Source organism: Artemia franciscana, chromosome 2 (genome assembly GCF_032884065.1).
Source record: "Artemia franciscana chromosome 2, ASM3288406v1, whole genome shotgun sequence".
In the NCBI taxonomy this organism is placed as follows: Eukaryota; Metazoa; Arthropoda; class Branchiopoda; order Anostraca; family Artemiidae; genus Artemia; species Artemia franciscana.
The window spans coordinates 47,333,126-47,357,795 of record NC_088864.1 but is presented as its reverse complement, the minus strand read 5'-3'; the positions used below and the strand labels follow the sequence as shown (position 1 = coordinate 47,357,795).

The window sequence follows — 24,670 nt, the reverse complement described above, 5'->3', positions numbered from 1 at the left end:
TGACAGAAAATGAAGATCATTATGTATCAACGCAGTTGGATCACGATTCAGCTTAACCCCTGATTAAATAAAAAAACAAGTTTTTTAAACTGAAAGTTAGGAACAACATAAAAACTCAAAACGTACAGATATAATTCTGTATTAAAAGGGTTGCCCCCTCCGCGATACCTTGATGTTTACCCTAAAGCTGTTTGCACTTTTAAAAAAGCTTCAATTTCTAATTAAACAGCTTCAGTGCTTCAGTAGCCGTTCTTAAAAAATCGAAAAACAGTCAAACTGTAGCGTAAAGAGCAAGGTATTAAGGAAGGGGCAACCCTTCATATAAAGAATAATTTATGTTTGTTTTGAGTTTTAGTGTTGTTCATTACTTTCGTTTTAAAGAAAAACTTGTTTTTTTTTTAATATAATTTCTGATCGTTTTTCAAATAATACAGATAAATCTGGCTCACCCTCCATGAAATATATCCTCCCTCACGGAAAACTTTTCCATAGAAACTTCATCCAATATAAAGTGCACCCCTCCCCCCTCAAATTCCCTCTAGACAGTTCCATCCTCACTGAAAATCTCCCTCCTCATGTAAAATTCCTTATGGACAATTCAGCCTTGAAAATTTTCCTTAGCATAATTTCATTTGAAAAAGACTTTAATCTCTAATCGGTTTCTCAATCACTCTGGAAATGCCAATTCCGTGGAAATTTTTCTCTGGAAATCAAACACGAGGAAAATAGCCCCTAGATAATTCCCTCGGAATATCTCCATATATAAAATTGAGTTGGCAAAGAAAATCTAAGACAATTTAATTGGATTTTGTACAGGAATCCTATCAAATATCCCAGTGAAAATCTCTCCCTGAAAATTCACCCTCGAAAAGCTCCCTCCCCAAGGAAGATTCTGCCTATGAAAATCCTTTCAAAGCACAAAATTAACACCCCCCCCCCAAAAAAAAAATGTATGTGTATATCCCAATAGCAAATACTATACGCAAACAATGTGTAAATTTCGTAAATTAAAGGTCTCTCCCCACAGATTGTGGGGGGTCATTTTACCCAGAAGACATAATTACTTGCTCTTTCAACTATACTGAAGAAAATGGCCATTTCACAATTTTGTTTTGATAACTTTGGGAAAAAATTGGCGTGGGATGAGGGCCAGTTACCCTTCAGTCTTTTTGTCACTTAAGAAGGAAGTTAGAACTTTTGATTTCCGTTCGAATGTGCCCTCTCCCAACCTTCTAAGACCATTATTTCAATACGATCACCCCTGGGAAAAATAAAACAAACAAATAAACACGCATCCATGATCTTTCTTCTGACAAAAAAAATGCAAAATTCCACATTTTTGTATGAATAGGAGCTTGGAGGTTTTACAGAAGGGTTCTCTGGTACGCTGTATCTGTCAATGTAATTCCTTGAATTTAAGATTCCTTGAATTTTAGGGGTGTTTCCCCCTATTTTGAAAATCAGGCAAATTTTCTCAGGCTCGAAACCTTTGATGATTAACACAAAACTTGATAAGTTTGGACATTTGGAATCAGTATAATAAGTTGATTCCCTTGTTGTACCTATTAATATCAAAATTAAGTTTTCAGAGTTTCGGTTACTATTTAGCCGAGTCGCTCCTTACTTACAGTTCGTTACCACAAACTGTTTGACAAGGATAGGTTTTAGGAAGAGTTGACGCCAACCTTATGCCTTTTAATTGCACTCACTTGGGGGCCGGTAGAGCTTATGGCAAGATTAGCTTAAGGCCTATTCACAATAGAGCTAACCCCATGATTTGGAAAACTCCGAGACTTAGCTACCTCGAACATCCAGCTAATGCAAGACCCATCTGATTCTACCAAGTAGTGCTGACATAGTAAAGATTGATGTATCTCCAAGTTATTTTTTCCTGGCTACTTTGTATAGAATAATGATCGTAAAAATTTAATAGTCGCTTTTTTAGTCGCTTGTTTTGTCGCTTTTTTAGGAATTTCAAAATAGTTGAAGTGCAGCCACTCCCCCCCCTTGTGTTTGCTTTCCCTGGGAACCCTGTAGCTCTCTATGGGATCAAATCAGTATCTTAAGATGGCCTTTTCATTCTGAATGCTGAAAATGTAAAAAAAACTCTAAATGGGCCAATTAAATTATTAAATTGGCCCATTTTTCACAAAACCAATATTTTTGAAAAGGTATGTCAGTTTTAATATGACATGTTGATTCTTATTATTCCTGAAAGCACTCAATGAATGTAAGTTTGTATGATGTGAGTTCTAAGCCCACTTTCCCTAAGCAGCCGACTTTGTACGAGCTAGGTCCTGACGCGCTACATAATATGCTGAACTTTGACTCAGTGTAAAAATGGGTCAAGCCCTCATTAAATGTAAAAATTAGCATAGCGCAGACTCAGTAAAAAAAAGTTTGTTTTTACACCCTTTGTAAAAAAAAGTTCCAGCTGCCACCTGAATTGGTTCAAAAACAATTATAATCTTAGCGGAAACACAAGTCAAATGCTGGTTAAAAGCAAAAACAAGTTTACTCCTAATTTATTTCAAAAGGGCTTTGAATCCTGACTGATTTGGTACAATATTGAGCAAAAATCTGCCTCTGTGCAAAAACGGGTTAAACCCTGAACGTGATTATATTCGGTGTGGAGACAATTCTGAATTTGTGCTATCTCGATTTTTTTTTATCATCATTATAAAACTTATCTGTTCCATAAAAAGCGGAATTTGGCTCTAGCTATATCTGTAAATTAACTAAATCTTATTATTAATGTTGTTATAACTGAACCTTGTTATCTTGTTATAAAAAAAATCTGGGTACAACTAAACTAAGTCTAGGCCTTTTATAAATCAATAGCCAAACTTCTCAATCAAAATTTCAACAGATGGTGATCTAAACTCTAATTTATTACCCGTAGTCACAGTTTCAGTTCATATCTTTGCTTCAGCTCAAAACAAAAGCAGTATTATTAAAAATGAAATAATAGTCAACCTTATCGTGCTTAGAATGAGATATAAGAGTGAAACTTTGACTTCGAGCTCTTTTAATGCCTCTATAAAATTTAATTCTGATGTTGGTAACAGTCTTGACTAATTTCGTGAGCTATGGAATAATACTAAATGTTTGTACATCGTAGAAAATTTTTTACAGCTGTACTATTAGAGAGAATCGGTTTATTTTCAAATATTTTCTTCATAAACATACTGCTATAATCATCCAATATTTCTAAACAAAGGAAAACTAATCAATAAAAGTAAATAGTCTCATTCCTTAAAAACTGCTACAAAATCATTTGAAAATTATTGATTACAATCACTTTAGAACCTATTAATTGAACTGTAAATTAAATAGTATAGTCAGTAATTGGAAATAATTGATCAATGATTATAATTAATTGTTACTCATCTCAGATCCTAGCATAATCATCTCTTTCTTCAATTGGAAGCTATCTACTAGTGCGTTTGTTTTCAGATAGAGTAAACATTTTCAAAAACTTGGCTTTTCCTTAACTTAAACCTTTAAGAAGCAGAGGAAAATAATGATTTCATTTGACAAGTGGTCAAATGAATTTCATTTGACAAGTGACAGTGGTCTCATATTGTCTATGTAACCCTATCACTCCTATCTGGTTGACTTAAGAATATGACATCACAGCAAAACCACCGTCATTTTTGAGGGGGTTTCCGGCTCTTTCAAATAAGATTCTGCAGATTTGTTTTCATAATAACATTTTACTATTAAGACTGATGAAAATTATAACCACCATTTCTAAGTCATCTAAAAATGGCTATGTTTTCTCACTAGCCTGTTTTTTCGAAATATTTTTATAAATTTTTGGTTACTATGGGCTATTTTGAGCCCTTTATGGGCTCAAACTGTAAGTTTCCCCTGAAGAGATTATTACATTATCAAAGACCATAAAAAAAGGCATCAAGTGATGTATTTACTTTCATCCGAGGTAAAGAAATGTTATACCAAAGGGTATGTTCTTACTAAAGACATCTTCAACGAAGAAAAAACACCGGCTAAACTTAGAAGTTGGAAACTTGATTGGCATAGGCAGTAGTTTCGCATGTGACTATTAGTCTATGGTCATTTGTTCCTTGTTAAGAGATCCCAAATGAAGAAACAAAATATTTAGCCTTGGCGGAAAGTTCAAACAAGGAAAAAGACAGGTTTATGATCTTCTTTTTGGGCTAAGCTATATGTTAGTCGGCGTAATTTATCAGATTTAGGGAAGGGGGTCAGGTAGGCTAGAGTTATTCAGGGGGCAGATCTATTGTTTTGGAAAGGAAAACTTGTCAAAACCAAGCGTGAATATTTCAAGCATCCACAGAAATGGGTCAGTTTTTTTTAGTATATCATTACCCTTTACGAAACCAAATAGCTCATTTTTAGTTTTCACTGTCATTTTCACTTGGTTTGGGAAAATTGGCTCCAACTTTGCCCCCCCCCTGGATTTTGATGAAATTATACCACTGAGCCTAAGTAGGCTATTTTACAAATCAAAATTATTTTTGGAAGCCTATAGCACTTCCTTTAAGAGTCATGACAGACTAGACCAGCTCCATTTGATGAATTTAAAGTGCAGGAGAGAAATCCAACAGTAGGACCAATTTACAAAAAAAAATGTGGTGAATTTATTGTTTAATTTTTCTATGGACATACTAAAACTTTTTGCAGTGAAAATACAAGCCATCCCCTAACCCCTCCCAGCTGATGTTAGGCCTATTAGAATTAGATAGAAAAAATAAATGCAGCCTGTCACTCATATTCTGTCCAAATATAACAACCTCTGCTGTTGCTGTTAAGGTTTTTACTAGGCAAAAATCAGATAAGAAAAAAAAAGAAATATGCAATCTTTTTTCTCTATTCAATGCCCTTCTAGGTAAAATAGTCAGTAGGCTGCTGTAGTAATTGCATCCTAGCCCAATTAATATGACCAAATGTATCCCTATGCTATATACAGAAGATTGCTGATTTTATGGGTTTGTTATGGCCTTTTATGCTTATTTCTTAGCAACAGTTGGTTTTTAATGCCATTAATGAGAGAATATTGTATAGTGGTGCATTGTTTTTTCTTCCTGGTTTATATCAATTATAAACCTTAATTGAAGTTTGCTGTTTCTTCTTTTTGTATTAGCTTTATTTGGCATTATTAATCACCTTCAACAAGGTCACATGCCCTGATAAAAGCTTGTCATGCCTAAAGTTGCCATTACAATATTAACCCTTGGTGATAACAAAAATAGTCCAATTATCCTAATTGCTTTTCTAAGTTAACTTAAACAAACATTACATGTGTTTTGGAAGGATTATACCTTTATTCATATTTGTGAACAGCCAGTTAAAACAAGCCATAAACAATAGAAGAATTAAAACTGATTGCTAGTTCATGCTTTATATTCTAACCTTTATCATATAGATTACTACCATATCTAAGGTAATAGGTATATCCTTCCTAAACTTTGATTTTTTTTTTCATGACTAGAAAAAATAAACTGATGGAAAGAGCATTCCATGGATCTGTAAAAAGGATTAGCCTGACTACAACTCAAACTTACTCCATTAAGACTAGTCAAAATGAACAGCCAGCAGGTCCATCACTCATATAGTGGTACCTGTGTGATGCATCCCCACTGTTGATAGAGGAAGTCAGTAATCCCATTAAATCCTGGTTTACCCAATTCTTTGGTTTGGGACAGCGGTCAGTGGCGTGACTCAGTAAGCTTAGCCAGAGTTGACCCAGCTCTAAATGGGTACCTGGAGAAATCTGGGGAAGGTAAACAGGAAGGGTGTACAAAAAGCACAGGTTGGCTGGCCCCCAACCCCCCATTGCACTTCCTGGCTGAAGGGCCAAGAAACAGAGATCAGCACCACCAGTACGGACTGTAAAGTCTAATGCCATATCCTTTACCTTTACCCTTTTTTACCTAATTGACCTACAAATCAGAACATTTTGTAATTTTGAAAATGTTGTAAATTTTTTTCTGAATTTAAACAAATTGAGGCAGGATGACTTGACTTCAACAAATAATGTCAAATTTATCTTTGTAGGCTTGCCTATTTTTAAAACCTTTGAAGTCAAATAGTGGGCCATGATCAAATCATTGGTCACCCCTGCTAGGCTATAGGCCTTTATTCATGAGGTAGAAAGCAAAGCTTATCTAGCTTTCCACTCTTTATTTCTATTATTTTGACTAGCTAAAAGCTGCCAGACTATTATTTGCTAGAATACACGTATTGGGTGGACTTATAATGCAAATCCAGCCTGCTAGTAGTGTTTCTGTAGTGATTTTTAGTGCTAGGTCCAAGTTCAAGTTATTATACTTGTGATTTTAATAAAACTTCTATTTTTTACCTTTTCTTCATTTTACAGTTAATGACTTCAAGAAATGAAAATAATTTTTGGAGAACATGCTGAAGAATATTTTTAAATATTAAATAAATATTTTTTTTTTTTTAATTGTTATTCACAACTAACCAGTATAACTTTTGCCAACCAGTCTGATAAGCCAGCTTTACCTTCTTTTTTCTTTTCTTTTTTTTGTAACTGGCACTTATTTGCCACTAAGATACAGCTTGTTACAGATGATCTCAGATTTTAGCACAGATATGATAAAACATGAATAGGCTAGACCTTCCCCACAAATTTTCAAATGCCTTTGAAATGTATGTTATTGTTTATGAAGAAGTATAACTTAACATGCTCTAAATACAAGATTGTTTGAAGCTTTCTGAGACAGCTAATAATTCAAGACATGCTGTAATTAATGAAAAAATACAATGAGAACTGGGATAGTCTAGACTAGCTTGCAAGTTTAATTTGCCAAATAAGCGCAAAAATTGCCTACTTTCAAAATCACAGGCAGAATGCACAAAAAATGCAACTAGACTGGGCCTACTCTTACCTGACAGAAAGAAGTTTCAATCCACTGGTTGCTGCTTGAATTCTAGCTATTGCTAGCCTACTAAATAATCAGAAAGACTTGTGAACTGCTATATAATACATATAGGCCTAAAGAAATTTAAAAACAGATATGATGGATAAAAAATTAGGCCTAGATTTGTTGCCCCCCTCCAAAGTAGAATCAAATTCCATGGAACTCATTGTTCAAATTTGAGAGTAGGATCCATTTTACAGCTTCAGAAACCATTAAGCCAGTCTCAGGTTTTAACTGCAAGTGTCATGAAATTTTTATTTTTTGGGGTAAATAAACCTAAACAAATAATCAGTTTGTCAATGCAATCCTTTTGTAACAGCTACCTATTCACTTTATTCCTGAGCTCATTTTCTTGTGTGTCCTAAGTATATATATATATATGTATTTAGCATTTTTTTTATTATTGTGGATCTTGCTTAATGTTTCTTGGGAGACTATTCAAATAGTTTCTAGAAATAACCCTGAAACTTTGGCCCATAGGATTTAGTCTTGTTTATTTATTAAAGTTTTTTCTATCTCTGTATCGCCTATCTACTTTGTTTTGGTGTAATTATTATCCCTCCACTTATTAGAATCCTTCAGCGTAGTTTTTAAAGGAGGCACAAAACCCCGTGTTGAAACAGGTTAAAAAACTAGCAGCACATCCAGCACCTTGGTGGAACTAAAATTTCCCATAGAAATAGTAAGAAAAACTTAAATCATTCTAGATTTTAATCATTCAATCAATGTAGGGCCTCCCCCATGTCACTCAGCGTGTCCTGAGGTGGTGATAGGGGAACGCCCTACAGGTAGGGTACTTCCATAGGAGGCACGGACTAAGGGGGGACCCTGTCCTTGGGGGGTCCATAATAAAACTGGGGCACCCTCAATGGGGCCATAAATACAGGTTAGGGAGGAAGAAGGACCCTCAAATGTACGCTCAACAGGGCCTACCAGCGTGTCCATGTGTCCCCTGAGTTATAAACCTTCTCCCAGTAATGCCTCATTGTTTTGGGGTGCCTGCAAGACTGGGGACCTTGCGGTCAACTCTATTCCCACTTGAGGTGTGGCGCCGCTTGAGGAAAGTGTAGGCTAGTAAACGATACAGCATTTGCAAGGGACTAGGATTAATGGATAATTCGTCTGGGGTTGGCCTGTTTTTCGGGCTGAAAAACCTCTTCCTATCTGATTTATCTACTATGGGCTGCCTCCCCATAGTACCATAATATTTGTAGGCATGAATATATAACGAGTCGGAGGTAATAGGCTTGAGACTGTCTGTATAGGATTTTGACTCTTGTTGATAGAAGAGCATCACCAATTGCTGAAAATCATGTTGTGACCAAGATGGGCCCAGGATTACACAAAGCCTCCATTCCTACTGGAAGTCCTAGGGACTTCTTGCTGTCCGGTTATAAGCCGGTTTAAGCGCTTCAATGTAGACCTGAGAAGATATGTGATCCTTGTCCTGCACTGGTATCTGGGATCATCGATTTTCCTGAGGCCAAAATAATTTCATTGATTTAAAGAACATGAAAATTGGAGCTTGGAATTTTACAACGTTAAAAAATGACTATCGTATCAACATTTTGACTGACGAATTCAGACAATGTGAACTGGACTCATTAGGAGTGTAAGAAACTCATATCCGAGGGGTAGGAATTATTAAATTAGATGCAGTTGGTTATGCATTATTTTTATGATGCCAATAGTATTGGAGTGTACAACACCATCCATAAAGTAAGAGCAGTAAGCTATATACAGTATAGTTTAGACTTTGAATACCATACTATACTAAATATACTATACATACTATACAAAATATGATACAGTACTTTTGATAAAATGGTACATATAAAACTATGGAGTATGATATTTATGGCTAGTACATGGCTTGCCACTGAATTACATTGTTAATTGTGTTTCAGGAAACTATTGATATTTCTAGCTGCAAGCTATACTAAGTTATGTTTGTTACTTTTCTGGAAATTTTGTGCATAAAAATACTTTTTGCTCAAAGGAAAGCTGTCAAAACACAAGTTGTGCTGCTAAAGTGTTGGTAGCTTTTGGAATTCTGCTACTGGTAGCTTTGGAACTTTTTGCACACTTGGCATAAACATTGCAAAATGGAAAGTCATAACATGGAAATAAAACTACAATACGAACATTCTGACTTACGAGTTCAGGCATCTGGAATTGGATATGTCAGGAGTTTCCCACAACTAACCTGTTGCCAAGGACGTATCTAAGATTTGTTTAGGGTAGGGGGGGTTAATTTTTCAGGTTGAGAAGGGTTACAAAAGCAAACTTTACATAATGTATCAAAATTTTGTTATATTCATTTAGTTACGCTTTTAACAAGTCAGACAAAATCTTCACGAAAGCGGGGTAGGGCTTAAACCTGATATCCCCCATGGATATGACCTTGTATATAACCCAAGTCTAGGAAACATGAAGTTAGCTGATTCAAAACTTGTTCGCAGATGGTGGAAAAACGGGTGTTTTGATAGGGAAAAGAGAATTGTAATGAACAAAGAATCTTCAAATTCTTTTTTTGTACTGAGAGTGTTACAATAATAGAAATCTAGTTGCAGACTTTATGACATAGTTATAAGATATAGGCCACTGCTTGTCTTTGTCAAGCTAACTGAGAACCATAGTAGATGCTTGGACGAATTTCACGTAGAGTTGCTGGAGCAAATAGAAGAAAATACAAGTAAAAATATGGTACTGCTAAAATCGGTTTATCAAAAGAGTCGTTTCGAAAGGTTCTTGGTTCAGGCTTCAATGGATATAAAGTTAGGGAAAGTAACTTATGATATCAATACTGATGAAATTTAAATGTGTTCAAAACCAGGTACATCAGGTGCTAGTTTTAGCGCTTAGGACAATCAATAAACTACTGTAGATAAAATGATAGTATAGTATATTTGATGGTTACTGGTGGAATTCTTACATGTGAAAACAGTTATGCTGGGAACAAATAAGTCAATCATATAGATGCAAGAAAACTAGGATTTTGTTGATTGTGACAACTTAAAACGAACAGAAATTATTATGTATATGAGGGGGGGGGGGTGTCCCCTCCTCAGTATCCCGCTCTTTACGCCAAAGTTTGATTTTTGTTCCAATCATTTTAGAATGACTCCTGAAACACAAGTGCCGTTTAATGAGAATAATAAGATGTTTTAAAAGTTCTAAAAAAAAACAACTTTAGTGTGAAGATGGAAGTAGTGAGGAGGGGGCAACCCTCTTCATGTGCCTGATAATTTCGGTTCGATTTAAGTTTTAATGTTTTCCTTACTTTCAGTTGAAAAGAAATGGATTTTTATTTAATTGCTAATCGTTTTTAAATAATGTCGGAAAATCTGACTTTGTCTTCATGGAAAATTCCCTTACCCAACGAAAAATTCATCCGCGGAAAGATTCTCCTACCCCTAAAATGTCTGTATACTTACCATTAACCAATGCTGTATGTAAACAATGGGCAAAGTTCAGAGCCTGCTGCCCTTCCCTCGGGAACTGTGGGGGGGGGGGTCAACATATTTATTAGATCTTCCGATTGTGTGAATAAAATGGTTATCTCAAAATTTTGATCGGCATATTTGGGGAAAAAGGGGGCATAGGAGGCTGGTTAGCTGCCATCCAATATTTTTAACCATTTAAAAAGAGCGTTAAAACTTTCAATTTCCATCAAATAAGCTCTCTCCTGTTCTTGTAAGGTCACTGGTTCGATACAATCAACCTTGGAGGGAAAAATAGGAGCTTGAAATCTCTACAGTAGGATTGTCTCACATGCTAAATCTGATGGTCTGATTTTTATTAAGATCACTTAATGTTTTGGGGGTATTCCCCCCTTTTTAAGAAATAAGACGTTCGATTTATTATTTAGAAGTCTATTGATTTATTGTATTGATGTCTTATAAATTGTATAATTAATAAGACGTCTCATTTCTACATACTTTAAATATTTTTGTTTGTGTGTTAATCTTTGAAATTCGGATTTCAAGCTGAGCATTGAATTGAGCAAAAATATGATTTTAATAATACGATTTATTCCCGTCGGTAACAGAAATAAAAGTAAATTTATTTTACTTATATTCCTTTAAAGTAATAAAGTAAAAAAGTAAAAGTAATCTCTCTCAATAAAAAAATATCTTCATAAACTGCATTGTTTCATACTAGTTCCTTTGAAAATATTCCATTTCATACCACCATGCACATTAAGTTTTATTAGTCATCCATTTCATTATCGTTTTTGCTGGTTAAACGTCGTATTTTGCATATTTAACAAAAAGTTTCTCTATCAAAAAGCAATGCACGATGTTAAAACTAACTTTTAACGAGCATTAAGATATCAGGCTTGGAATGAAAACCGAAATTGGAAGTGAATTATAAGTCAAACGACAAGATACAGAACTTACTGTAACTAAGGTACTTGTTGTCATTACCCAATATACTGGTGTTATTTGCGCTTTATTGAAAAATGAATAGATTTCATGAATCAAATATTTTTTTTAAGCCAAACAATTTTTCTGTATATCAAGTTAAAGAAATGCTGTCCAAATAAAAACAAAAAAAGTAGAAAATAATACTAAACCTGTAACGAGCAGAAATAAGGGTATTTAATAACTCAAATTAAGAAATTAAAGTGAATAATCAAGGCTGGGCACCATAAATAAGGTTGGAGCTACTACCCCTTCAAACTGCCGAAACACCATCATAGAATGTTATCAGACTACTTGAAAAAGAAGTATATCCAAAGGTTTTTCTTTTTTTATAATTGCATTGAAAAATTAAAGTCCTCAAACTTCCAGGAATTCTGTTTCTTCTGCATCAGTATGTTCAGAACAGTCAGTTTAGTTTTTTATTACTCAATATACAGTAAATTTCCTTTGATTTTTTTCTTCCTTTCAAATATGTAGAAAATCCACTCGCAAACCATTTTTCAATTTGCCACTTCAAAATATTGCTTCTTCCAACTTCGCATAATTGCTTCAATAATTGCAAAATGGACATTGTATAAGTTTTACTTGTAATAGGCATCAATTTTTACACTTTTGAATTAAGAAATAACAGTGACAAAAAAAGGTGTTTTTCTTCTACAGCCGAATAAAACTGAAAGTCATAAACGTATCTATTCCAAGATTTTTTTTTTTCCTTTATGCTTGATTGGTATTTGGATTTGTCTTTATATTATGACAAATAAGAAACATGCTGTTTTAAATACACATTGTCATTTTAGGACACTTTTTTTCTTTACTAATTACTTGGTTCTTGGAGTTGTTGTTTAGCAACTCAGTATTTTATTTGGCTAAGGTTATAGTAGTCAGAAAACCATTTTCAAGCGCCTAGGAACTGTTAATAGAATCGCTAATAGTTAACCGACGAACGTAAATTCATTAAAAAGCCAAAAATAAAGTTTTCAAAGAAAACTAAAGACTTAGATTAAATGTAAGACGAGCAGCAATAAAGTCAAAGACTAATCCAAGTGTAAGATGAATATAAATCACTGTCAGTAAATAAATCAATTCCAAACCGAAAAGAAATTACAATAAATAATCAATTTCAGCTTGAAACGAACACAAACTACCCCAAACAGAAGTGGGGAATCCGGAACTTACTTGTATTTTTGGTATTTATGTCCTTTCTATAGCCAAAAATAAAAAAGGACAAACAACTTCAGTTTTTGTACTTTTTTGCTTTTGACAGTCCTCGACAAATGAAATTTTTACCATATAAATGATTAAACTCGAAACGTGTTGCTGACATATCTATTCAATATCTTTGCTACAGAAAAAATTAGTAGCTTTTAATCATTATAATCAATTTAATTTTTGTTATAGATTTAGCCTATTGGCTTCGAAGATGAGGTGCTTTGATTGAAGTTAGTATGCTTGAGTCAAATTCTCCGTCTCAACCCCTTTCTGTGACTAAGATCAAACAGAAATTAGAACAGTTGGAAAAGGAGAAGTATGTCACAAATTATGAAAGAGAGAAAGGAATACCTCCTCAACTGTCCAAAAATGGTACATTGAAATTAAAAAGTGAAAATTCTTCATCGGATGAAGCACATCGATTTGGATGCAATCAAGCTCTGTCTGATTCAGACAGTAACTCAATAGAGCAAGAGGCCATACCTTATAGCCATGCGGCTCAACCTGAATATGTTGAACTTCAAATCAAGAACTGGCTGTTCAGTGATGACCCGGACGCTCAAGTACAGTCAAATAGTGAGGTAGTTTCTGTGAATTCCTGTTCTTCTGAAGTTACAAGTATTTCTGGCCATAGTAATAGCTATGTACAGTTGTGTCCTCCTCCACTGCCAACTTTACCACCACCACCACTGAAGCCCAAACGAACATTCTTGCATGATGAGTTTGGAAGCTCTTCACAAGCCAGTACACCATGCTCTACGTTGTCAGTCCCTGAATCTGGTGATGATTGTGCACTTATAAGATTTTTTGGGCCAACTATCAGTCATTATTTTGAAGATGAACTTGGAACTATTTTAAGGAAAAATGGAGAAAATAGTGTAAGTGACGTTTTGCTCTGATGTTTTATGTTTGCTTTATTAATTTTTCTTGGAGGGTCTACAATAAATTTGATTAGGTAAAAGAGGGCTGCAGTTAAAGAGATAAGTGGCTTTGAGAAGTCGCGAGTTTTCAAGCTGTGTTTGGGTGCGGTAAGATTAGTTTTCTAAACTCTTTTTGATTAATGCCACCTTGCGGAAGTCCAGCAAGATCGTTGGAAGAAGAGAAAGTTTCATGAAGCAAAAACCTTGAGTTACATGGTACCTGAATTTTCCATAGGATAGAGCTAAACAATCAGTAATTGGTTGTTGTATTTCTTAGAAAATTAGTGTTGGAATTCAAAGATTTATGCATACAATCGCTATATCTGATGTATATTATCTTAGCAATCAGTATTCTAATCTCGAAGATTCTATTAGGTGCATCTTATTTCCATCATTCTCTTAGCAGAAAAACCCTCGCTGTTTATCCTCTTTGAAAGTTTTTTGTTTACTGTTGCATGTTGGAAGTTTCACATATCTAAAATATCCTCAAAATTATTTTGGAATTTCGATAACTACCATCGTTTAACGTTGAATATATTGTCATATCACTCTTTGCAGTGCGCAAATTTGTAAACTTTTACATGCCATCAATTATCATTGTTTAAATGATATTTATTTTTTTTTAAATTTAATAAAAATTTGAAATTGGGCAATTGAAATATCCCCATGATCTATCGTCATTTGTATGTAAGTTGTATTTTGTCTCTTCTTTTGTAAGATTTTACCCCTCCCTACCCCCAGAAAGTCACCCTAGCAGATTGGAATGTGCGCTGGACTTAGAATCCTATCTCCTTCCGGATAGTCTTCGAGTACTGGTCTCACTAATCGTTTGGATTTGGGTGGGGGGTCAGTGGTGTGAAGTGTAAGTCTTGGGACTTACTTTAAAAATAAAAAATCCAGGTAACATCAGAATTTCAGATGCCAGGTGAGGCTGAAAAATGCCTGATGCTGCTGCAACTACAAGTAAGTGTTGTCAAAAAAAGTTGGTCCTGGCAAAAATCTACGATGGGTTCTGGAAGGTTTTCCCATGTGGGAGGCAAGAATCTATTAAAAATAATAATAAAATGATATATTTCTCTCCATGGCTAGGAAAGGATTTAGGTAGTAACGGTATTAAAAAATGAAGTAGTTTTAGATCAGTATCTATAGAGTATCCATAATTTCGCTCATTTTCGATTGCTTTCCCAAGAGTTTCCTGTGTGTACTGTAACACAAATTAAGGGAGAAATCTGCGTCCTGGCACACTTTATACCACTTTACATTTAATCTAATACTTCATCCTAAATTTAGCGTTCATAAGTGCACTATCTATTTTGATTTATGTTTTGCAAAATGCGTCAGGTCTCCTATGTAAAGGTTTACTGTCGTTTTTAGTTAGCTGAATTAGTTGGTAATAGCTCTGAAAGTCTTAAGGAATTTTAATAGAGCTTTAATCATTTGTCTGGTGATAGCTCTGGAAGTTTTAATGAATTTTTATGGAGCTTTAATCTTTTGTCATCAACGCATATATTTTTCTTAGGTCTGTAAAAACTAACTTACGTTCTTCTGAGGCAGATAAGGCAGAACTTCATGTAAATTTAATACAAAGCTAAAGCTTTGTATTAAGATCTTATATCTTTGAAAATTAAAACACAATTATGGCTAATCTTTTCGCTATCCTGTAGGGGGCACTATTTGTGTAGCTAAAGAGTAACTACCTCCCTCCTATTGGTCTGCAAAGTAGTAAAATAATTGTAGAAAAATGAACATTTTTCTTTGAAAATGGGGCAAAAACATTTTTTTGCTGTCTTGCCCTCTATAAGGAAAATCATGGTTGTTCCTCCCTCTCCCCAATAAAACTGTAGCTATGACCCACTTTATCCAATCTGATGTAAGATGCCAATCTGATGAGTCAATGCTTCCTCCCCATTAGCAAAGAAGCCAAAACCTTTTTGTAAGAGTTGTGTCCCATGAAACAAATGAATTGTAGAGGCACTAACGCTGACTTGTTCAAAAATATTGGGAAATCATGCAAGTAAAATCACAGGAAATTACATGAGAAGTTATGAGTTATATTATTGCTGTAAATCTTATGATTTGAGACTTCTTCCTCATCAGCGTTTTCTGGAAGCCAAAAATGTCTATGGGAGAGTTTTTCTCATAATTTAAATGGCCTTTATAGGACTTGCTATTTACGGTGTAAGTAGTATACAGGACTACCTACCTATAGTACTAAATAGGACTACCTACAGACTTACAGCGTACTTTAGTACGCTGACTTAGGCAAAAGTATTGAGAATATCCAGTAAGCTAAAAAAAAGCTAAAACTCTTACCTGAGCTTAAAAGTTCTGGTTTAAAAGGGAAAAAATAATTGCCAAGCTCAAACAGAACCACTAATTTCCTGCAAGGGAACCGATAACAGTGATTGCGATGGCGGAAAAGTCCTCCACGGGCTGAATTACCTGTGTCTGATACCTCTAAACGTATAATACCTCTAAAACATATGTCAACTACCTCTAAAGTAAAAGATTTATTAATCTGTTTCTATTTTTAGGATGCTAATTTTAAAGAGGATGAAGAAGAATCTGATTGGAGCGACTCAGTGGAATCTTTACCTGTAGATGAAAAGTAAGTTGAGTTGTCATTTTTTTTGTGGAAAGATTTGTGGTGCAAAAACAGCGACTAAATCGTATTAGGTTTTATCGCACAGTTCTAAAACCTTATGAGGGATTTTTAGAGCCATAAGTTGATAGATAGCTTACGTTTAACTCAATTCAACTCTGCCCCACTGTACTGTGACGGATTAAATGTAAACTTTGTATGATTTTGTTGATCTGACATATTATAGAAATTTGACTGTAAGTATCATAGTCTGTAATTTTTGGCTTTTTCCGCACGAGTGGTTGTCTAATATTTGAGCTGTGGAATACCAGGAATTGTAGCTGCTGGACTTTTAGAAGAAAGCATTGAGCGATCATTTTGGGTATCTTCCTTCTTTTCCACCACACGGGAGTTACTATGGTCAGTTTCATCGATGAAAAGTGCTTTATGGGCCCGATAGTTCAAATAAAGAAGCACTCTTTTGGAGGGGTATTTTGTAAAAAAAAAGCTTCCATCAATCATTGTCAGTACAACATCCTAATTTTATTTTATTCAAGAAAAGCTAGAGCCAATGCTTATGATACATCAGTCGTGCTAAAAGACCACATTGATACCGCTGCTGTATATGTTTAATCAAAGGCTGCTTTAGGGGAGTTAGGCATATCCTGTGGATGGACAATGACCATAGACCTAGAGTGGAAAAAATACTGTCTGACAATTCCTACGTAAAGAAATATTAGTTATGGTGGAGACGTCATACTGGAGTGGGAAGGGATTATAAAAATAATTTTTTGAGAATTTTTAGAAAAAAAAGTCTAGAAAGAGTCTTTGAAGACAGTGGGATGAAGTAGATGAGCTTGTACAGTGTGTGTGTTTTGGGAGGGTTGACGTTATTACAAAGTTACAGAGCAGTGGTTTTATTTTCGACATTAGTAGGACTACTGAGTTTTACAAAGAAATGAATAATACAGCAGTTTAAATTTGTATATGGAATTTTAATATCGTTAAACAATAAATAGTTAATTCTTTCATCAAATGTGCCAAAGATGGAGCCTATATGGCACTCAGAGCATTTATGTGCTTCTTGTTGCTTGAACTAAAATCGTATGACTGTATAACTGGTTCAGATGTTTATACTAAATGTAATTATGATAACTTGATGAAAGATTTCATTTCTGTTAATTGCTGTTTTAAGCAATAAAAAGACTGCATAAGGTACTTGTGTTTCTTAAGACTTTCAGTCAAACATTTTTAGCCAATTTGATACCAAACGTCAGAATATTTTTGCCTTCATTAGTGCAAAAAAAAAATACAATCCTTAGAGGATACGATTTGATAGGGTATTTTTCAGGAAGTTTGGGTGGAAATCGTGAAAGGTATTTTTAAGCCACTATTCATTGATTGGATCCAAAGAATTGCCAATTAGTTTAAGTGTTTCTTTGACATCAAAGACATTTTCACATATTTTCCCGAGATTTGAATTATTTTCAATACAGAAAGAGCAGAAGCAGACTTGCTAATATTCTAATTTAACTGGATTAACGTAGTGTCAATTTAGTCATCATTTCCAATTATTTGACAATTTCTTTTGATAACTAAATTAAAGCTTCGAGGAGTTTTCCACTCTTTGAGTTGAAGCACCAAAACGAAACTCAATTAGAAATCAGGAGAACGCAGTGATTAGTTGATTTTGCAGTGATGAGCTTCGAGAATTTTTCCACTCTTTGAGTTGGATCACCAAAACGAAAGTCTATTAGAAATCAGGAGAAACCAGTGATGAGTTGATTTTGTAGTGATGAGCAATAATGGGCTTCAAGGAGTTTTCCACTCTGAGTTGAAACATCATAATGAAATTCAATTAGAAATCAAGAGAACGCAGTGATTAGTTGATTTGCAGTGATGAGCTTCGAGAATTTTTCCACTCTTTGAGTTGGATCACCAAAACGAAAGTCTATTAGAAATCAGGATAAACCAGTGATGAGTTGATTTTGTAGTGATGAGCAATAATGGGCTTCAAGGAGTTTTCCACTCTGAGTTGAAGCATCATAATGAAATTCAATTAGAAATCAAGAGAACGCAGTGATTAGTTGATTTGCAGTGATGAGCTTCGAGAACTTTTCCACTCTTTGAGTTGGATCACCAAAACGAAAATCTATTAGAAATCAGGAGAAACCAGTGATGAGTTGATTTTGTAGTGATGAGCAATAATGGGCTTCAAGGAGTTTTCCACTCTGAGTTGAAGTATCATAATGAAATTCAATTAGAAATCAGGAGAACGCAGTGATTAGTTGATTTGCAGTGATGAGCTTCGAGAACTTTTCCACTCTTTGAGTGGAATCACCAAAACGAAAATCTATTAGAAATCAGGAGAAACCAGTGATGAGTTGATTTTGTAGTGATGAGCAATGATGAGCTTCGAGGAGTTTTCCACTTTTTGAGTTGAAACACCAAAACGAAAGTCTATTAGGAATCAGGAGAAAGTAGTGATGAGGTGGCTTTGGAGTGATGATTAGTAATGGGCTTCAAGGAGTTTTCCACTCTTTGAGTTGCAGCATCATAACGAAAGTCTATTAGAAATCAGGAAAAAGCAGTGATGAGTTGGTTTTGTTTCGCGTACATTCTATTTTTAAAACTCATGAAGTGGATCTTGCTCCACAAAACTGCTGAGTTTGCTGCTACGGAATGGCTTCGGCCTTATTTGACACAAAAGTAAAATTTTAGTTATTATTAATATAGTTGAAGTTTTTGATTATTCTGTTGTTTTTAGAATTGTGCCTGTTTATTTTAAAGGGCTGAACATCTAAAAAGCTAAGTGGTGGATAAAATTAATTTTTTTTCACACTTATTCATTGCAGTTGGGGGGAAAGTGTAATGAAAAAGAACCGAGGGAATACCGGCTCATACAGGGGGCAGCTGTAAAGCAGGAGGCAACCGTTAACAATCGACGTGTTGGGATACCATGCTATAATTAGGACTATTAAAAAAATGCTCAGTCAAAAGTTAGAAGCCTCTGAGGGTTCTATCGAAATTAGTTAATGCCAGTAACTTTTGTTTGGAGCGTTTTAGAAAACAAGAAACATTTAAGTATGAATTATGCTTTATTTTATGTTCATTGTTAATGCGAAGTAAAGATTTCTAGAGATTATTACTTGAAATTTTGAATTCATCTTTCCGGTTCCCCAAGGGGAGTGTTAGCTTCCCTCACAATTTATGTTTTTTTCAAAGCTTTCTGATTCTGATAAATATTTGTTGAAATGTTTTGCTGTTAAATCTTTTTTTCATTATACGTACCGCTGAGTTATGGCTTATTTGTTTGTGTTTATAACTTTTGACTGAGAGATTTTCCAAGCACACCTTTTAGTGAAAATCTGCTTTATTTCTCTTAGAGAATACAACATTAAAGATTGATGAAGGTTTTCATTTGAGACTTTGTGGTTCTCCCTTGTGAAAGAGTTGTCGGTGCACCTTAATGTTACTCCGTTAAACTTCTGTCCAAGTGAAAGTTACATCCGTACAAAAAAAAACGAAATCCGTCTTCTCCCCTTTCTTTTGTTAATATTTTTATAGATAAATGGGAGATACTATGAATGAACCGCCAATAATCTATTAGGAAATTTTTTTACTATCTTTATAAATTGTCCATTTCGAAAGAATTCCTAGTATGTTACAAATCTACATTTCCCTGCAAAAGTTATCTTGAATAACTTCTAGACTATGTCCTTTTCGTTGAATATTACTACTAATAACAACTTATCACAGCTCCTCGCCGTTCAAGGCCAGCGCAGTTGTGCATGCTTTTTTTTCCATCTCACTCTGTTAAGAGCGTCAATCTTTACTCCCTCCCACGAAGTATCAATTCGCCTTTGATTTTTCTTGTGACTTCTCCCAACCCTATCGTCATCTTTTGGCTTTGTCTTGATTGACAGGAAAACACGATTCTTGGGAATCTGTCATCCTTCAACTATAGAATTTGACGTAAGCGGCAAATTTTTGTTTTGTTTTATCCCTACAGTGGGAGATCCAACCTCATTTTCCTTACAGCTTTTTGTTTGATATGCACTCCCTCAAACGGATATATAACACTAACCTTAGAAATCACCTTGAATCTTTGCTTCATTTTTTCGAAACATCCTGCTTTTCAGGAACATGCTTATCAATACTTGGATTCCTATTGATATCTGATTCTAGCACTAATGGAGGAAAAATAGGGGTTGAACTCAGGGAAATTGCAACATACTTTTTTGTTCTACACCAAAATGTTCAGAAAAATCGGCTGAACTACACAAAAATAAATCCAACAAAATCCCTCTTGCACAAGTGTCCCAAACTTGTCCTTGTAGGGGCAAAGTGAGGGGAGATCGAATTTTGTGTTTATAAATGTTATGGAGTTTGAATAATCGTTTCCTATCAAATCAAGCATGATGAATCCAAACATGACGCCAGAAATTCAGTTTTCCTCATCAGGGTATCAGTTTTCACCTTCATGCAACGGGAGAGGGGCCGGTTAGTAAGCATATCATTAATTGACGGTTTCCTGCGTCTAAAGGATTATAGGTAGTAATAAAGTAGTGTATTGCCAAATGGGAGATAAAAAAGCATTTTTTACTATTTATCTGATTTCCGCCTCTAAGGGCCCTGTAATATGAGGGGTTGATAAGTATAACTTCTTGAAAAACAATTCTTTAACCGAGCTCGTAACTTCAGATCAATCATTTATAAATGGAACGTTTATAACTCAGATAAATTAATCACAAAAACATTTTGGTTTTAAAGCACAACCTAAAGCTATTTAGGTTGTTTTAGTTTGTTAGGTTTTTTCCTACTCGTCTATGTTTAGTCTTCATCCTGTCTTGCTGCAGTGTTAGCACATCAACGACCCTTTGCACACCCCGCAGACAAAGCTGCAGGGTAAACTGTTCCGACGGCAGCTGCATCTGAGAGACTCGCACCCGCCATTGCACTGGCACCGCACCATATTCGGCATATTTTCTGGTGTTGGTTGAAGCATCTGTCATAATGAGAAGATACATATTCTGTGACGAAGAGAGGCGCCAAATCGACTCTTCGGGTTTTGAAAAATTGGACCTGTCTTGCCACTTCATTATTTGCAAATAGCACCTTTGAAAGTGGTACTTTGTGGCAGCCAAAGTTGGTGGAAGCCGCTCAGCCTGAACAGAAGCATTTGAACTTGCAACCTGCATAGCAAATAACCGCAACTGCACATCCTTCAGGAACTTTTCATTACTTTTCCCTTTGTATATGCGAAGTAAAGCTTTCTCTCCAGCTTTGGTGATCCCCTGTTAGTTACATCCTGGTGTCATGAAGATCTTGCAAGCATTCTTAAAAATAGCATCTTTAAGTGACAAGGAAACCTCTGCTAATTTTCCTACCCTGTGAAGTCTTGATGTTGTATCGCAGCCAGACATTGCGTGGCAAACGAGTAGATTTTCTGCTGCTTCGGCTCCTAGTTTTTACTTGATTCTTTTTGTGTCATACAATCGTCGGTTATTTTCATGCGTGTCTGTCTGCATAAAGATATTACATGCATCAAGTTTGGTATGGTACAGCAGAAGGACTAACAGGTCAGTATCGTTCCCAATCAAAGTGGTCGACAAAGTTTCAGCACAACTGAGTGCAGTTTGTACAACTAAGACGTCGGCATCATCCTGAGCATGTAGAACTTGACCTCCTGAGTTCGCCAGCCTCTCAGTTAATAGACCGATGAAGTGTTGTTTATTTTTGGGACTTATAAAAATTTTCTCCTTACTTTTGACCATCTTCATATTAGGAGAGAATTCAATATTTGGACACGACAAAACTTTGGTTCTCTTCAGCTCTGTGCAATTTTTCGTCGTTGGTTTGTCAGTGTAAGACTCAAAATCTACCACTGCCTGACCAAAATGTCTTTTGACATAATCTACGTAAGATTCTGCCACCTTAGAGTATATAGTTCTGGCAATCCACGGTATTTTGTGGACTAGCCAGCCACCGTCCAAAACTCTCTGGGAGGCTGGTAATGTCACTGGACCAACGATCTCCTCAATTTTCATCAGTGCATTTGTTAGAGATGCTTTGTCGGCTGTCTTCAACACCTCGAACGAACTAAAGAGCGATGGTGGAAATGTACAGAGCTTGAACGACAGAACCTTGTTCAAATCAGAACCACTGGTTTTAGCCACTGCGGCTAGACGTCGGGAAGATTAGAGCTGGTTCGACAATTTCTCTTTCGCTATCTATCACCGCCGATGACTTCTCTGTCATAGTTACAGCTTTCTCCTTTCTCCTGAAAACATATTTATCAACTGATTTTGCTTCCATGTCCTTCAGGATCTTTTCTCCCCTAGATTTGGCATCGTCTACGTTTAGAGATGATGAAGCGCGGACACCGGTAACCACGTTCAACGGCTGTGAATCCTGCCGGAAGGGTTCTACGGGCTCAGTGTATCGAACCACCTTTTCTATATCCACCATATCTCTAGCTTTCCTCGAAGATACTGCTTCTGCGTGATTTTCAATAGCCAACTCTGCAAGGCAAGTCAGGTTCTGATGCGTTCTCGTAATATCCCGTCGACCTATCTCTAAATGTTACGAGTGTCCCTTTCCCATTTTAATCGGAAACAACTACTTGTTCGCCGTACTCACTGACTAGCAAATCCTTGGCTTGATGAAAGCTGTAGGCCGAACTATCACAGCCTGTTTCAGAGAGAATATGAACCATATTTGTTAGAATGACCGTCAGAGGTATAGGCTCTTCACTATCGACATAAAACTGAAGCTCTTCTTTGAGAGCGGCTTTCCCTGCACTATCGTACGGTCTTCCCTTGAGTTTCTTTGGTGGAGGCACGTGAATTATTTTTTCTTGACCACATAATTTTTGTGAAATCGCTTTTCCTGTCCTGAAGTTCACTGAGCATATTTGATGGTAAACGGCAGTCTCTGCATGAAGGTCAGAAGTCTTTGAATTTATCCGACCGAGCATTGTCATGGCCCACTGACCGTTGCTGCTCTTACATATTTCACTAATTGAGTGGTCGAAGCTATTATTTCGTACTTCATAAGCTTGAGCGAATTTACGACTTGGAATCTTGCATAGTTTCACTGCTTGACCATAGAATAGGCAATTTTTCGAAAAATCAAAGCGTGGAGCCGAAGATCTAGAACAGGGGGCTGCAACCGGTTCTTTTTGCTGAAGTTTCCTTTTAGGGTTTTTTTCTTGGTCGATCTGATGTCTGTCACAGAAGTTACGACGACACATGGCGTGGACTTCATTTCCGGTCGTCACGGCAATTGTACTAGCTCTTTCTTTACGTGTGTTATTAACGCCATCGGATCCTTTCTCGGATAATATGACTTTGTTTTCACCGGGTTTGATGCTGCTTTAGCATATCGTGCAGACCTTGTTCTCTTTATTGGCGGTTCTAGAAAAAAAGAAACTTCTTAATTTATAGCACTTTTTTATTGAGTTAATCCTGGCATAATCCAATCCTTTCAAAAAGAAAAAAAAATCAAGGATTGGTCAGCAATGGTGTGGTTCTTTATTCTGTGTCCTATTAGATTTGAAAGCTAAAAATGACTTCGAAAAATCAGCAAAAACTTGGTGATTTGGCAACTATGGAGTGTTTCTTTTTTCTTTGTCCCACTAGATTTAAAAGCTAAAAACTGTGAAAAATACTCTTTAATTACAATTTTTGTCATGGAATTTTGGAAAAACCTAAAGTTAATCTGAGCAAAGAAACTGATAAGAAATATCGAAATCGATATACCAGTTATCAAATATCGAAAGTAAAAATATCGATATATCGTTTATTCGAATTATCGCCCAACACTACTTTAGATCATTCAAAACGTGGACACAGGACAATTTATGTAACTTCAACCGTAAATTGATCGCTAATTATTTCAATCCACACTATTTTGAGTAAGGCTGACAAATGCTATCTTGGACGATCTCCAAGAAAAACATTTGACTTTATTGATCACACCATCCTTGTCCATTAACTATTAAATAGTTTTGGACTAACTTCTTTGAGAGTTATGGATCTCATCTTTGATCTCATCTTTCGAGTAGATTACCAGTCAGAAAATACCATAGTTGTCTTGCATTGTTTTGGAAGGTATTATAATACCAAACTATAAGCTCTGACATCCTCCCCGTTTACTCTGGGGCTCCTCGGCCAACATCGTGGAGATCACCTTTGTATTTTGTTGGGATTCACATTATCAGTGATAATTTCAATTTAGACATATCCTTATGGATGATTAAATAAAAACAGTTTTTCCACTAGAAGTAAGGAGCAACATTAAAACTTAAAACGAACAGAAATTATCAACCAAAAAATTTAGCTCAGCTGCTAGGTTTAAAAGGAAACTCGTATGTTTTTTTTATTATTTGTTTATGTTTATTTTATTATTTTAAAGGTTGGGTTATTTTATGTTTTGTCTGTAATGCATTATACTGTATCTCCATTTCTAAATAAGCCGATATATGAAAGTGATTTGGCGGGGAGCATGAAAATTTTTAGCCCAACAGTTCCATAAACAACGATGGTATTTCGTTAAATAAACACTGCTTATTAAACGACATATTTGATAATTTTTGTTTCC

At 35.5% G+C, this 24,670-nt stretch overlaps 1 protein-coding gene across 2 annotated transcripts in view; it reads left to right on the top strand.

Moving 5' to 3' along the window:
• Positions 1–4,059: 4,059 nt before the first annotated feature.
• Positions 4,060–24,670, top strand: part of LOC136042805 (DENN domain-containing protein 2C-like) — a 62,692-nt gene continuing 42,081 nt past the window's right edge. Inside the window, exons 1-3 of one of the 2 annotated variants that reach the window (XM_065727747.1) lie at positions 4,060–4,160; positions 12,755–13,443; positions 16,020–16,093. In XM_065727747.1, the coding sequence (XP_065583819.1) occupies positions 12,802–13,443; positions 16,020–16,093 (716 nt within the window). In that variant the 5' untranslated portion in view covers positions 4,060–4,160; positions 12,755–12,801. Of the gene's footprint in view, positions 4,193–12,754; positions 13,444–16,019; positions 16,094–24,670 lie in introns of both variants that reach the window. The other variant, XM_065727751.1, reaches the window with a different exon arrangement.